Consider the following 16418-nt stretch of genomic DNA (forward strand, 5'->3'; position numbering starts at 1 on the left):
TAGATGGTAGGTAGAAAATAGAAAGTGGGAGGGTAAGAATAGTATAGGAAATGTAGAAGCCAAAGGACTTATATGTATGACCCATGGACATGAACTAAAGGGGGAGAATGTGGATGGGAGGGGGTGTACATGGTGGAGGAGAGTGAAGGGGGGAAAATGGGACAACTGCAATAGCATAATCAATAAAGTATATTTTTAAAAATAAAAAAGTAATATTCACAACTTTTATCATTGTAAAAGCATGAGATGGGAACAGGGCAGGCTTTAACTTTACCCTGTGTACTTTTGTCATATTAGACTTTTTATAAAAGCATGAGTTCGTGTTTATTTTTTTATTTAAAAAAATGAGTTGATGCTAACCTCCAAACTTTTCTGAAAAATCCTAGAAGGAAATAGCGCATTATATACCATATTTTTGGACTGTAAGATGCACTTTTTTACCACGCTTTTTGCTTCAATTTTTTTTTCTATTTTCCTCCTCTAAAACCTAGGTGCATCTTATGGTGTGGACCCCAGACTACATAATTTGCTCAGCATCAATAATGCTGCATAATCCTTTGGCAGAAATGATGAAATCATGTATGATGTATTCAATCCAGAAAAAAAAAATCAGGTTTAGAACTATATCTTGGATACATGAATGTCCACTTTAACCACTCTCCACCACCAATATATTTTACTAATCTCTACCTTTGGTTGCTAATTTTAAATTGATGAAAATTATATAAATAGGAATCAAGTTGTTTAAAGATAAGCAACTGTAGAATTCTTAGTTTGGCTTTTAATGGTAAAAATGATTGGTTGAAATGCAAGAAAACTGTAAAAGGAAAAGAAGTGTTTCAAAGTGGTCCTATATCAACCGAATATCCCTTGTTCTACTCTTTGGTGGCAGATAGAATAGTGGCCCCTAAAGATGACCATGTCTTAATCCCAAGAACCTGTGAATATATTACCTTAATGGCAAGTGGAATTTCACAGATGCAATTAAATTAAGGATTTTTGACTTGGATCAAGGATTTCATTTGGATTATCCAGGTGGACCCAACATAATCTTTAGGGAAGAAGAAAGTAGAAGAATCGAGAGAGATTTGAAGATGCTATGTTGTTAGCTTTGAAAATGGAGGAAAGGGTCATGAGCTAAGGAATTCAGGCAGCCTCTAGGAGCTAAATAAGTTGAGAAAACAAAAGATTTTAGCCCAAGGAGATCCTTTTGCACTTTTGACCTCCAGAGCTTAGTATAAAACTTTGTATAGTTTTAGTCACTAAATTTGTGCTAATTTGTTACAGCAGTAATAGGAAATTAGTAACACCTCTGAAATGTTCAACATTTTTGGCCTATAATAGTGCTTTCTCTTTAAGAACTGATCTATCATAGTGTTTAAAAGGTAGCCTTTATTTCAATTTTTTTTTTTTACAGTAAATGAGCCTACTAACATGATGGTTCAAATGAAAGATAGGAACTCCGAGTTAGGAGAGAAGGTACTCAGGGTATTGAAAAAGAGAAATAATTTATGATCATACCACAAAAATCCTTAAAGCAAGATTATCATTCATTTGTGGGTAATGCAACATCCATCAAGATATGAATGTGTGTGTGTCTTCTCTTAAATTCTAAGCTTTCAACCTCTGCTCTCAATTTTATCACCTTCAACAGGGACAATAATCTATCTTGGGTTTTTGTTTTGTTTTGTTTTGTTTTGTTTTAGCCTCTCCTTCTCTTCTGACCCAGAATGTCCAGGCATTCCCAAAGGGAATAGTGAATTGGGTAAATTTTAGGGGGTTTCGTGTTTATTGAAGGTCATGTACTGGCATTCAGTGTACTGGTTCTAGGAACATAAGACTCAAGCAATGTTTGAAATGGTCTTGCACAAGGCAGAATTCTATGGAGTTCATTAAGTATTCATCCAGACAGTAATGTAGGTGAAAAACCTGACTATGTATTTAAGCTTAGGACCAAATCCTTTTCATGAGTGCACAAGAGTTGTGGGGTTTTGTACCATTTTCAAACATAATTTCCAAATATGCAGCTACTCTGTTAACCAGGGGAAGATTATATTTTTATTTTGTTCAGACTTAACCAAGAATTGTTTACCCATTTTAGAAAATCACACCTCTGAAGGTAACAAAACTCAAGGTTTTAAGACGTGAATACAGTCCACCAATACCTATCTGTATTTGTAGCTATTGAGTCCATAGTGATTCTACACATATGTCAGTTGGATTACTTGTATCTGAGTGATTTTATTATAAATCTCTTCTGTTTCTCTGTAGTATAGGTAGAGTATTAAATTGATTTTTTTAATTGCATGTATGTTATCTGTGAATTTCACTTTAATAGGGTATAGGGAGCAGAATATATTATTATTTAGAAAGGGATATTGACCCCAGGAGAGTTAAAAATATTGATCTAAATACATTTATCCATTCATTCAACCATCCCTTCCATAACCCAGTACCTGCTATCTTTCCTCTTCTCTTTTAGTCAAATTTCTTCAAAGCTGTCTTGACTTCACTACCCAATTAGTCTTCTGTCCTCTGGTAGTCTAACCATTACCATTACCATTCCATTGAAATTGTGGCTGCAAAACTCACCATAGGGTGTTAAATTCAATAGATGTTAAAGAAAGAAATCAACCTTCATTTTACCTGAACTTTCTATAGCATTTGACTCCATTACTGCCTGTTACGTGAAACTTTCATCCTTTGTTTTCTGTGCCATTTCCTGATTTCCACTGACGCGTGTACTGGCCCGCGGTGTCTGAGGTGTTATGGATGAGATATGAGATAAATTCACATGGACTACCGAGTCCTGTGGAGGAAAAGGGACAGCTCGGCTACTCTCTCAAGAGGAGATCGCACTGACCCTTGCCTTGACAGGTTTTTATTAGGTTTCAATTTGCACACAGTAATACAGGTAAAGCTGTATCATCAATCATTGTCAGGCAGTAAGGATCAAAGATTAGATAGCATACAAAGAACTACGAGGGCTTATTCTGAGTCAGGGTCTGTTAGCTAAAGGGCTACAAAACTTTGGGAAACAAACTCATTTCCTGCTCAGACCCTTATCATTTAACTGAGAGCATTTTAAACAAAGCAGGTTTCACAGGATTTTACATATTCTTTCTCAGGCCTGATCACCCGGAGAACCTGCCCTTTCCAGCACAGGGCTGTACCACCCTCTGTCATTGTTTCAGGCTTAAATCAGGTAGGGGAAGTAAGGCAGCCAAGAGATTAGGAGACTTCTTGAGGACAGAGTGAGGACCCAGACTATGTCAAAGCTGAGGGGCGAGGGTCCATCACTCCCTTTTGCTATAGGCCCCCAAGTCCTTCCCTGGGGCCTCCTCGTGATCGTGCCTGTCCCCCTCTTGGGGAATCTTACCCGTCATTGGCTAACCAAACAAGCATTGGGAGCCAGGCAAGGTGAAGTAAAAGAAGCAGAAGCAGCCGCCCCTGCCAGGAAGATAAACTTTGTCTCCTTACTGGCTTCTGGTTCAAAGGTCGCTCACTCAGCCTTAGCCATGGCAGGGTTACAGCTTCTGAAGACAGGCAGGGCGGTTCCCAACACTCCATTCCTCAAATTCCTTTGCAAACCTGTTCCTTAAGTGTTGGCATTCCCCTATACTGCGTTTTTAGCTTTCTTCTAACTCTACACTCTCTTGCTAGGCAATCTCATCTACTCTTACAATTTCAGTCATATCCTATGATTCGCAAATCTTGACTTCCAATCCCAGTTCCTCTCCTAAACTTCATTCTCTCCCTCTGGAAGCACGAAATACCCCAAATTCAACATGTCCCCAAATCAAACTCATTTCCTATCCACCAATCTGTAGTTACTACTGGATCCTATCCCAAATTAGCAGCACCACCATCTACCCTCTGAAGTCAAAACCTGAGTCTAGGTTGACCTTTTTACTCTTATTATCTTCTCTCCATCCCCACTGCCAGTGGGTCAGTTCAGGCTCTTATCTGTCACCCAGTTACAGCAAGTCTCTTGTTCAATCCAAGTATCCTCCACTTGGCTGCCTGAGCAATTCTTAATATAAATGTATTTAAATTACAACATCTGCCTTGGGAAAGCTCCAAACTTGTTGTCTCAGAAAAAAAAAAAAAAGCCCTTCTCATTTGAATTTGGGGTCACCTCAGCTGTTTGTCAGTTTAGGTGAACCGTAGATTCCTTTGAAAGCAACTACTAGTATAGGACATAGTTTGAATACCATAAACCTTGATGATGTAAAAGTAATGGTATAGCTAATAAAAGGAAGTAGAGTGATAAGATTAAGGATATTAGAAAATGTAGAAATGCTTATTTTCTCATTTTACATACTAGAGATTTAAGAAATAATGTGTAAAATCAATGGCTCAATAGAGACTTAAGTATTTTATATAAAGAAAATCTATATAGGGCAAGGGAACTCATATTTCATAGTAGATAAATCAAGTATTGTCTAAAGTGGATAAACCAAGAGATTAGGCCTATAAGCACCTCATTTAAGTTATGGCGGTAACTGCTAAAAAAGAAATGGTTGATTTATTAGCACTTTCACAGGTCCTCCCCCAGGCAGCAGGGCTGGGATTTGGTAGCTGGTGCTGAAAGAAAACCTGTGAGTGCATCCTTGCCCTGGGACTGTGCCAGTGGCAGCTGTCACTCAGTGGCACAGAGAAAAAAAATTAAAATAAATTTAAAAAAAGAAATAGTCAATTTAGTAATTGAGATAAAGAGCTGGTTGTCTTTCTATAGCTGAATTTTTTAACCATGTATATGCATTGCTTTGAGAATAACTTTTAAAAAGGAAAACAAGGGCTATTTTAAAGGAAACTTTTACAGACTGCTTTCTCAGATACTGCTGTTTTCTAAACACTCTGCTGTACCAAAAGTACATTTAATAACATTTGTAGTTTACTAATGTACTAAAGTTAAAGGCAAATCATTTGCCATGAGATTACTAAATAATATGAACTTAAAATGCAAATTAGAAGCACAATGTAAGGTATACATTGATTACTAGCCACTTAGTACTACCGCTTAGTGGAAAAAGAGAAGGGGACAGCTCTAAATTATATGGTGTGTAACCAGTGGCATGCATGTACAAGACCTCAAGCCCAAGTCTGGAACAAATGTAGCCAAAGCATAAAGCAGAGCTACTTACTGTATATTTAGTTTACTTAAGATCACACCCATGTCACTTGTCTAATCAGCATTATGCTGTCAGCAAGTGAAACCACAATGACATGACCAAGCTGAACAAGATGGTAAAATACTGTTGAACCACAAGATTATAGAAGAAATGGAGGCTTTGAAAGGCTCCCTAGGTCACAAAACAAGTTAAAGTACAGGCTGTCAGTCCTCTAGATTGTGAGTTGCATGTGGTTGTAAAGCTGCTGCATAAAAATCTGTACATACAACCATTCAGTTTTCAGTTCATTAACTATATGCCACAAATAGTTTTAATGTAATGAAAACACTTTAAATGTGTCCTATATGATTTATCCTATGTAAATGTTAACTACAGAATTATTTTGATATATAAATAATAATAGCAAACATTCCAATGTTTACTGTATGTCAGGCACTGTTCTAATTATCTGTATTAGGTGATTTAATCCTCACAGCCATGCCAGTAGATGTCATTATCATGCTCCCAGAAAAGAAACTGAAGTACAGAGGTCACACAACAAGCGATCCAAGACTCAGATCTACTAAGTCTGGTGTTTGAGGCTATGCCCTAACTACTAACAGTGTACTCTAACAAAATTGATAGTAAACATATATACTAAAACTTAAAAGTAAATACATCATGTTGTTAAGCCATACAAATGTAATTTAGTACTATTTCCTATATTTCCATTTCTTCATTATCTCTAACCAGTCCCTTTTTTTAAAGATTTTACTTTTTAGAGGGGGTAAGAGAGGGAGAGAAACATCAATGTGTCGTTGCCTCTCTCACACCTCCTACTGGGGACCTGGCCCGCAACCCAGGCATGTGCCCTGACTGGGAACTGAACTGGCAACTCTTTGGTTCGCAGGCTGGCACTCAATCCACTGAGCCACACCAGCCAGGGTTAACCAGCATTTTAAAAAAAAAGAGTACAAAATCAAGTTTTCTTCATTAGAACATCTTTGTGTTGTTTTTACTCAGTAAGCATTACATGACCCACTTATGTGTTATGTCTAAAGAAATTTTGCTACTTTTCTAATTGGGTCTGTTTCCTTTGCATTGAAATCTGCCTTAAGGGGAGAAATTACCACCCCTATATGACAACTCACTTAAGGACGTTTTTAAAAAACTTTTATTACACTAAGAATTCCTTCATATAACAGAACTATATTTTCACACATTATAATATTAAGGTATAATTCCAGGGAACTAAATAAAAAATTATTTTAAAAAGCTAGTGTGGAGAAGTTGAGGGGGAAATCAGTATGTATTATTTTGTTTTATTATTGATACAAAAGAAAACTACAAATACTGTACAGTGAGGTGTGCTGTAGAACACTATACAGTTATAATAAACTATCACCAATTATTTATTACTCAAGTGAAATATATACAGCAATCACAAAATCAGAAAATAATGGGTAACAGCCAGTGCCTTAAGGATGATGTAACATCTATACTGTTTTATTGAGCCATTAAAGCACTTGCTATATCTTCCAAATATTAACACTATTACTACTTATTTTTACATATTCTCAATAGCATTTCCCTCCAAAAAGTAGACTCTTCAGCTCTTGGCACTAATTCTTAAAGTCGATAAACCTGAAAATATTGATAACCTCTTCAGTTTTTTATTGCTCCACCACAGGCATAAAGGCTCAGGAAGGGACTTGCGCATTCTAAAGAAAAGTATGCAATACCTTAAAATTTTAAATACTAAGTAATTGATACTCACAAGCAGATAACATCAACTAAAACTTTTTTTACTAGTTTTCCTTTCTTTTACAAGAGAATATTGTATTATTATACTACAAAAGCATGTATACTCCATAATTTAAAAAATTAAATGTCAGATATACAAGTAAATGGCATTTTCTCCAATAATTCACAATTTTTACAATTTCTGCTATTTTGGAACAAACGTTAAAATTCCCATGATTTAAGTATTATTAAGTATGAAATACTTAGCATCTTGAAGAATTATTAAGAATGACAGAACCTGCAATTAACTATAAACCTTACATTGGGAATATAGCTCCCCTTTGTTATTTCTTAAGTAAACATTCTACTATGGTATGTTTTCAAGTGAATAGTTCTGGTTTGAGAAATTAACTTTTTTTAAAATCCTCAGCAAAGAACATTTTGTCATTGCTTTTAGAGAGAGAGGAGAGGAAGGGAGAGAAACATCAATGTGAGAGAGAAACATCAATGGGTTGCCTCCCATACATGCCCGGATCAGGGAATCAAACCCGAAACATATAGGTTATGAGATGATAATCCAACCAACTGAGCCACACCGGGCAGGACTGAGAAACTAACTTTTCATGTTAATTGTGAAGGGCCTTGACATTGTACAATTCTGTTAAATTATATGAAACCTTAAAATGTAGGACATGTCTACCCAACTTAATCAGAGCATTTACTTCACTGCTACTATTATAAAAGGTCATTAAGATGGAGTTTAACCTGATTTTTCAAAGGCTTTTATGAAGATCTTAATATGAAAACCTTGTTTTGAGAACCATCAAACCCAAAGTCTGCTCTGCCATATTTTAAGTACGGGCCAATTAATATTCGTGTTGAAAAATGAAGATTAAACTATATTGGTATTCTGAAATAAACATATTATGATATTGTCATTATATTGACAAATCAGAAGTTGCAAGTTTATTTCATATCTAAAGATTAGTTATTAGTGAGGTCTAAGTTTTTAGAGAAATGTCCATTAGCAGCCAGTATTACTAGGTAACTACATAAAATACTTTTATAAACTTTGCATTTAGTAGCTAATGTGATGTCAGTACAATTCTCAAAAACCTGTCATGAGTAGTATGAGTTGCTACCAAGTGATCTTCCCTGAGATAAGAGGCCATACGCAAAAGTCTACTCATTTCCAATGAAGATACTAAAAAATAATGGCAATAAGGACCTGTGGCTTGGAATCACAGATACATTTCAGATTCCAAGCAATAGGCTTGATTGTAAAACCAAACTAAAACTTATCAGAAAATATAAAGAAATTTGCTAAGTTTCTCAGGTCATTATCCTAGTATTTTCCAATAAAATATCTGAAACAATGAAAGAAGGGGAAATGAACCTTATGCTTGCCCTTTAACTAGTTCCTGAGTAACCATTTTCATTACATTCTAGCTTATATTGGCAGTTATCTTGTTGTTTTTTTTTTTTTTTCAATTTCAACCAGTTTCTCATTACCAGTATTCTAGACATACACTATCTTCAATTCCACCTGTACTTTGGGTTAATTCAAACTTGGTGTGATTAACTATAAAATGGATTACTGAAGGAAAAAAATTACAATTTTACTTTGACTTTCAGTGAAGCACTGCAAACCAAATTTAGTTATAGGACTGAATTATAGTTTATAATGTTACATTTAGGGATAAAAAATAGTTTAACTGATTTATGATCTCTAGCCTGAACTCAAAGTTGTAGTGACCACAAACAATAGTACTAAAAAATAATCATTCTCTAGTCCTACATTTGATTATGATAACCATATTGAAGGACAAACAATAGTATTTAAGAACTTAAATTCTGTTCTATAATCCTTTGTAAAGAGGATACCTGGCTGACCTATCAAAAACCATTAATTACCTCAATCAAATTTCAGCAGCTTTAAAATAATTTCAAGAAATCTAATCATCCTCAGAACTAAGCCTTTTATTCTTTATCACAGGAGAACCCAAACTATTATATTTAAATTAACCCAGTTAGGGCTTCTAAATAGCATTGCTGTGGTGAGAGAAATTAATAGTATTGTCAGAGATGAAGCCCTTCTAAATGTTCATAGATAGGTACACTTTAATTTGACTAAATTGACTAAAGTATTTAATAGGGACAAAAAATGTTTCTGATAGCCTTACTTTATGCTATGAGAGTACATTTGCCAATTACTAACTAAACATACCAAGCCACAGGTGAAGAAGATATTTGTAAAGGAAAAGATTATATCATGAACCTGGAAGCAGTGCACTTGCTTGTTAAAGTTTTCTTGTATTTAAACTCAAAGGGAGGGGGAAGCATGTTTCAGTGGCTGAAAAGCCAAAAATAACTACAGTGGTTAGTGATATTTATAATTTTTAGTCTAAATCACAGAAGTCACCTATACTAACTAAATGGGAAATATTTGGTAGCTGGGTAGCTGCAGTTCTTTATGCAAAACTAGTACACAGTATAAAAGTTCTACATTTTCCTGCTATTTAAATATAAAGATACTTGAAATTTAGAAGAACGGATATAAAATGTAAAATGGGGTTTTAAAATGTGAGAATGTGATAAAACCCAAATATATTATCTTGCTCAGATATCACCTGCAAATGTCTAGATTCTCCATTCTTTCCTTATTCAAAAATGGACTAGTTCATTTAGTAAGTGGATTCAGTCAAGAGATACTTTCATAGAAAGGAAACCAAAACCTCTCTTATTTGGAAACACAAATTAAAGCACTATGTACCTTATGAATCAACAGGTTAAGATTTTTAAATATCTGATAATATATTTTCTGATGTACATTTTCTTAGAATGCGAACACAGTTCTGCATCTGTTACATGTGCAAACAGAGACAGCCAGGCTTTGAATGCTCTAGATAAGAGATTGTATTAACAGATATTTTGTCTTTCATCCATTCAAGTTCAACTTAATTTCAGTGAACATAGGAAAAAGATGGATTGAAATGTACATTTCAGAATACAAATTTGCAAGATAGGATAAAATAGTGCAATACCAATCTCAGGATAAACATTCTCTGCCTTTAAGGAATAAGCTTGAAAGCTGCTTCTTGAGGAAACTGGCACTAAAGATTTGATGAATACACTATTTAAGCAAATGCCCAGTTGATCAGGGTATGATGCAGTAAAATTTGCATCCAAATCCAAGTAAAGCCAACAAAAAAGAAAATCTTATGGACTTGGAAGAAAAAAGGAAAACTGGTTCAAAAGGGGTCAAAGACACATAGCATATACAAGCTTAAATACCACTGATCAAAATCGTAGAACAATGTAACTCATTCATAAAGATAAATTCTTATTTAAAAATTGTGAACCTGACAAACTCTGAAAATTAGAGATTAACTACTGCTACCATTATTTTTGTATTTTCTACCACACTCTGCAATCAACTTTTCTGCAAGATAAAAAAAAATTTGGTGGTACTTGACCAGGCCAGGATTCAAAAAATAATGGTAACATATTATCAACAACAGAGCACACAACTGGCTGTGTTGGCTCAGACAGCAACATTACTGAATCACACTGACTTTATCATTCTAGAACAGATATTTTCCCCATCCTTTGCTCAAAGCAGCAAAATGTTTTATCATTACACTGTATTCTCAAGATATTTTCATGAAGAATGCCTATCTCTATGAATGTTTACATTCACAGAAATGTCAGGATCCCAGTGTTTAATAAAATCCTTTTTCAAATTTTAAGATACAATTTAGTTCGAATAACCTTCAAATTTATATAAATCTCCGACAGTGGTATGGTTATCTTGATGACATCAACAGTAGCAAAGTCTCATTCCCTCCCAGTCCTGACCTTTTCAGAAATCAAACATATTTTGCAAAAGAACTTTTATGTTTGAAACATTAAGACTTTTATGGAATTAAAATTACAAAGAACTTCCAATGAACCACATACATGGAAGAAACTCATCTCAACAGATCTAATAACTAATTTATAGGAATTCAGAGCCAGCCTGGGCAGCAGTATATTAGAAGCTATTGCCAAACACACACTTGTATCATGCACTGAATAACAAGATATAATCTTTGTATTATATACGTACAAGATATTTAATGACTAATCAAATTCTGTGGCCCAGCCAACAAATATTACATATTCACAATAAACATTCTGCTTTATTAGCCTCTAATAAAATCAAGAGTGATCCATTGGCTCAGTTGTGTTTGTCATCTCAGCATCTTGACTATCCATCTCTTCAGGTTCCTCTTCGGAATTTTCCTTTTGTGCTTTTGACCTTGTGGCAAACGCTGCTCCCAGTGCCTCAGCCACACAGCTACCAGTTGTTTCTGTATTCAAATTTTCAGTGCCACCAGTTAAAGAAAAAGATTCAGATAAGCCAGTCTGAAGACCCCCAGACTTCACAGATGAACTCATAGCTTCTCCTTTCCTTTGAGGAAGATCAGATGGTGACTGCTCTGTACTTTGATCCCTCAAGTGCTTGTCCATTGAAGCCTGAATGGAAGAAACCATTTCCTGCAATTTTTTTCGCTGGGCCTCAATCAAATCAGGATCAAGCTGCCTGCTGTCTCTCATTGTTGCTACTCCAGGAGCTATTCGAATAAGCTCATTGTTACTAGGAGCAGCTGTGAATACAGAAGGCTCTGTCTTAATCGAACTATTACTAAAGTCTGTCCCTGTGTTATGCTTCCTTACAACTGGAGTTTCCCTAGCTCTTGGATCAAGTTGTGGGTTACTGGATGCAGTTCCCAGAGAATGCCCTTTTCCCTGAAAGGCAGTTACATTATGAAGTTGCTCAGATTTCTTTTTCACTACTCCACCACTACCTAGTTTCAATAGCCCATGTGAGGGACTGGATTCCCTACTTCTTGTAGTAGCCTCTGCTCGAACCTGACTTACAGCCTCTTTAACTAAGTCTTCAACATCAGGACCGATGGGGAAATGTCCTGCAGCATCCACACACAACTCCAATCTATCTTCAGAAGCATTATAGACAAAGGTTTTGCCAGGCAGATGTGGAAAAGTACAATGCTTGCCATCAGCCATACCTAAAGAAGGAGAAAAGATATTTAACATATTAAAATGTTACTTTAAAAGTACAGTAAGGACAATTTTAGGTACAATAGTAAATTTTCAGTAATTTAGAGATAACGGTTTTCAGAACAAATTAATTAGAAAATAATTTACTTATTAATAGAATTTAATACTATTACAAAAAAGTACATCGAGACAGACCTTAAAGTGGTACCACAGGTGATGTTTAAAAGAATATACCATTTTTGCATTGGGCTTATGTAAGAACATATCCTCCTTTTTGAAAGATACCTGAATAACTAAAGCAAAATGTCACAATACCTGTAATCCTCAAATGGCTCAGAAAAATATATACAAATATAACCTATGTATCTGTATAGAGAGACATAAGACAAATATAGCTAACTGATTATATGTATATATCATTAACCACAAAGTTAGGAAAGGGGTTTGAAACAAACAGCTGAGCTATAAAGGAAAATACTAGCAATAGTGTTAGTAAAGCAATGGCTTACAGTAAACGAGTAAGAAAATATACTTTCATTTACTAAAATTCAAACGATAAACTTTGCAAAAATATAAGGGCAAAGTGTTACAAAACCATGTTGCACAGTATGTGCTAAATTAAGAATAAGTAATTCTACTGAATTACACAATACCTGAATGAAAGCTGTTTTCTCAATGACATAAGTATATATTTTTCACAAATACATAAAAAAAGGTGAACTTTCAAAATAAGACATTCCACAGTTGAGGTAATATTTACGGAACACTTGTAGGAAAGCTAGGATTAATGCATTGTGACTTCGGTATAAGTAAGAACTGACACCTGATCACAATAAATTTAAAATTTTTTTCAATTCAACTTCTTTAAAATAGTTATATTTCATGTTACTCCTCTTATTCCTTTCTGGTATATCAGAATCACCAAAATAAGCCTGAGCTACTAATGCTCCTCAAAATGTCCCACTGCAATTTACTTCTAATAGTCAACTAATGCAGCAGTAGAGGACAGAACTTTAAAGCAGGCTTTTCTTTATTTTTCTAGTTGAGCAGTTTGGTCTCACTACATGGTATTTCAAAATTTTACACATTTTACAGACTGAGAATACAAAAACTGCCTATTTTTTAAACTATCCAGTATCCTTACATTTTAAATTTGTCACTATAAGAACACTCCAAGTATGCCAAAAAAAAAATAAGGGTTTTCAAATCTTTTAAAAGCACAGATTTTTTCCACATTAAAAGAAAGATGAAGTAGAAAACTTTTAATAACACAAGGTATGTATGGGTATGTTTATTGGCAAAATACAAAGGCAAAAGCAAGCTAGTTAAAAAGAAATTGTTAAGTGCTATACAAATTCAGAGAAGAGGATGAGTGAACTCTAGATTGTTTTGTGGGCATGTAGGTTGTCCTCAGTTTTATAGGTTATTAAGAATATTTCTTTGGTAAGTGAATTATCAATGAATAAAATCCATTAATAAAACCCAATGAATAAAAATCAACAGAATTTCCTCTTGGCATGTTTTTGGCAGAGTAAACTACCCCAAAGTGCATTAGAACAATGGATGATCTATATTAAAATGATAAAATAGAATAATATGCAGCACTGAAAATGAACTATAGTTGAACCCATCAATATGAATGAATCTGAAAAAGTACTGCATAAAACAAGTCACAAAGAAGGTATATAGCATAATTCCATTTTTATAAAGTTCAAACACAAGCAAAACTGAACACTATAAATTGAAGGATATCTCTGTGTAAGGGTTAAAACGAAATTTGCCATTCATCTTCTGCATTTATCTCTGTATAAAGACCTGCAAGAAAACTTACTACATTATAAGCGAATTAATTTTAGAATACCTTTCCAAATATAACTAAACTGATTTAGTTTTATTGGGCAGTATTTCTGTTCAAAAGTAGATATACCATTTATCTATTAGGATGGATTTTAACAAAGTAAGAGAAGTGTGTTCTTTTCCAGTTTTTGGAGGGTATGGGTTCATGTCTGCCAAGTGAGGAGGGCTTGATCCTTCAAACACAAGATAATACTAATGATATGCCACATGAACCTGCCCTAAAAAAAGAGAAAATTTTACCACAAATATTAGAAGAAATTGTATTTTGAAAGATAAAATCATTTTCTGATGACCCATTTCAAATAGATATATTATAATCAACAGAATTTTAAATAACGCCATAAATAACAATTAGAATTTAAATACTAATAACAAAAATTAGCCAAGTATTTTTTCAGTACCAGGCCCTTTGCTAACTGCTACATGTGCACAGTCTCATTTTACCCTAACTACAACCCTGAGATTACTATAATCACTTCACAAATAAAGAAACTAAAACTTAGAAGTCACACCGGGAGTAAGTGATAGAACCAAAATTTGATCTCAGATGTTCTTTCTCCAGAACACTAAATTACCTAATAAGGATAGATACCACAGAAAACATTTTTAAAATATATATATTGACTCTATTGAGATATAATTCACCTATTTTAAGTGTACAACGGAATGGTTTTTAGTATACTTATCACCACAATCACTCCTAGAAAATTTTCATGACCCAAAAAGCAATCCTGAACCCACTAGCAAGCAGTCACTCCCACATCCTCCCTTAACCCCATTCCAGCTCTAAGCAATCACTGATTTACTGTCTCTCTAGGTGTGCCTATTCTGTGACATTTCATATAAATGGAACATATGTAGTCTTTTGTGACTGGCTTATTTCATGTAGCATAATACATTCAAGGTTCATATATGATGTAGCATGCACCAATACTTCATTCCTTTTTATTGCCAAATAATATTCCATTGTATGGATATACAGAACCTTATTTATCCAATCACCATGATATAGCAATTTGGGTTGTTTCCACTTTTGACTATTATGAATAATGCTATTATGAACATTTGTGTACAAGTTTTATATATACATGTTTTCATTTCTCTTGGGTATATACCCAAGAGTGGTGCTGCTGGGTTGTATAGTTAGTCTATGTTAAATCTGTTGAATAACCAGATCATACACCATGATCAAGTGGGATTCATCCCAAGGGATGCAAGGATGGTATAATTTTCACAAATCAACAAACATAATACACCACATAAACAAAATGAAGTACAAAAAAACCACGATCATATCAACAGATGCAGAAGAAGCATTTGATAAAATCCATCACCCACTCATGATAAAAACACTCAGCAAAGCACAAAGAGAGCATACCTCAACATAAGGGCCATATACAAGAAACTTACTGCCAACATCAATGTGAAAAAACTAAAAGGAATGAGACAAGTGTGTCCACTGTCGCCACTCTTATTCAACATAGTACTAGAAGTTCTAGCTACAGCAACCAGCGAAAGAGAGGAAGAGGGGAAGGGAAGGGGAGGAAAGGGTAGGGAAGGGAGGGAAGGGAGGGAAGGGAGGAAGGAAGAGAGAGAAAAGGCATCCAAGTTGGAAAAGAGAAAGTAAAACTCATTATTCACAGACGACATGATAATATAAATAGAAAACCCTTATAGTCTCCATCAAAAAGCCACTTGACCTAATAAATGATTTTGGCAAAGTAGCAGGATACAAAGTCAATATTCAGAAATCAATGGCATTTTTGTATACCAACAGAACTATCAGAAAGAAAAGCTAGGAAAACAAATGCCATTTACTATACTGACAAGAAAGATGAAGTACCTAGGAGTAAATTTAACCAAAGATACAAAAAGACCTGTACTCAGAAAACTACAGAACACTGAAGAAAGAAATTGAGGAAGATACAAATAAATGGAGGCATATACTATGTTCATGGACTGGAAGAATTAATATCATTAAAATGAGCATTCTACTGAAAACAATCTATAGATTCAATGCAATTCCTATTAAAATATCAATGGCATACTTCACAGATTTAGAACAAATATTCCAAAAATTTATACAGAACCAAAAAAAGACTCTGAAGAGCCTTGGCAATCCTGAGAAAGAACCAAGTTGGAGGGATAACAATACCCACAATGGAGGGATATTAAACTATACCACAAGGCCACTGTAATCTAGACAATCTGATATTGGCATAAGAACAGACACAGACCAATGGAAAAGAACAGAGTCCAGAAATAAACCCATGTCTCTATGGTCAATTAATATTTGACAAAGGGGGCATGAACATACATTGGGGTAAAAATAGTCTCGTCAATAAATGGTGTTGGGAGAACTGGACTGGTACATGCAAAAAAAATGAAACCAGACAACCAACTTACACCATACACCAGAATAAACTCAAAATGGATAAAAGTCTTAAATATAAGTTGTGATACCAAAATGTCCTAGCGGAAAACACAGTCAGTAAATTTCAGATATGCCACATGGCAATATCTTCACCAATGTATCTTCTAGGGTAAGGGAAGTAAAAGAAAAAGTAAACAAATGGGAGTACATCAAATTAAAAAGTTTCTGCATGGCTAAAGAAAACATCAGCAAAATGAAAATGCAAC

At 34.6% G+C, this 16418-nt stretch overlaps 1 protein-coding gene and 1 non-coding gene across 2 annotated transcripts in view; one reads left to right on the forward strand and one right to left on the reverse strand.

The window, feature by feature from the left end:
* The first annotated feature begins 4531 nt into the window (after positions 1-4531).
* Positions 4532-4660, forward strand: LOC114514952. The gene has a single exon (XR_003686169.1). It is a non-coding gene; the product is annotated as a small nucleolar RNA SNORA30/SNORA37 family (small nucleolar RNA).
* A 1932-nt stretch (positions 4661-6592) lies between these two features.
* The window catches only part of VCPIP1 (valosin containing protein interacting protein 1), a 28926-nt gene continuing 19100 nt past the window's right edge, over positions 6593-16418 (reverse strand). The window contains exon 3 of the mRNA XM_028533948.2: positions 6593-11929. Coding sequence (XP_028389749.1) covers positions 11058-11929 — 872 coding nt within the window. The 3' untranslated portion in view covers positions 6593-11057. The remainder of the gene's footprint in view (positions 11930-16418) is intronic.

This window comes from Phyllostomus discolor, chromosome 7 (assembly GCF_004126475.2).
Source record: "Phyllostomus discolor isolate MPI-MPIP mPhyDis1 chromosome 7, mPhyDis1.pri.v3, whole genome shotgun sequence".
Taxonomy (NCBI): domain Eukaryota; kingdom Metazoa; phylum Chordata; class Mammalia; order Chiroptera; family Phyllostomidae; genus Phyllostomus; species Phyllostomus discolor.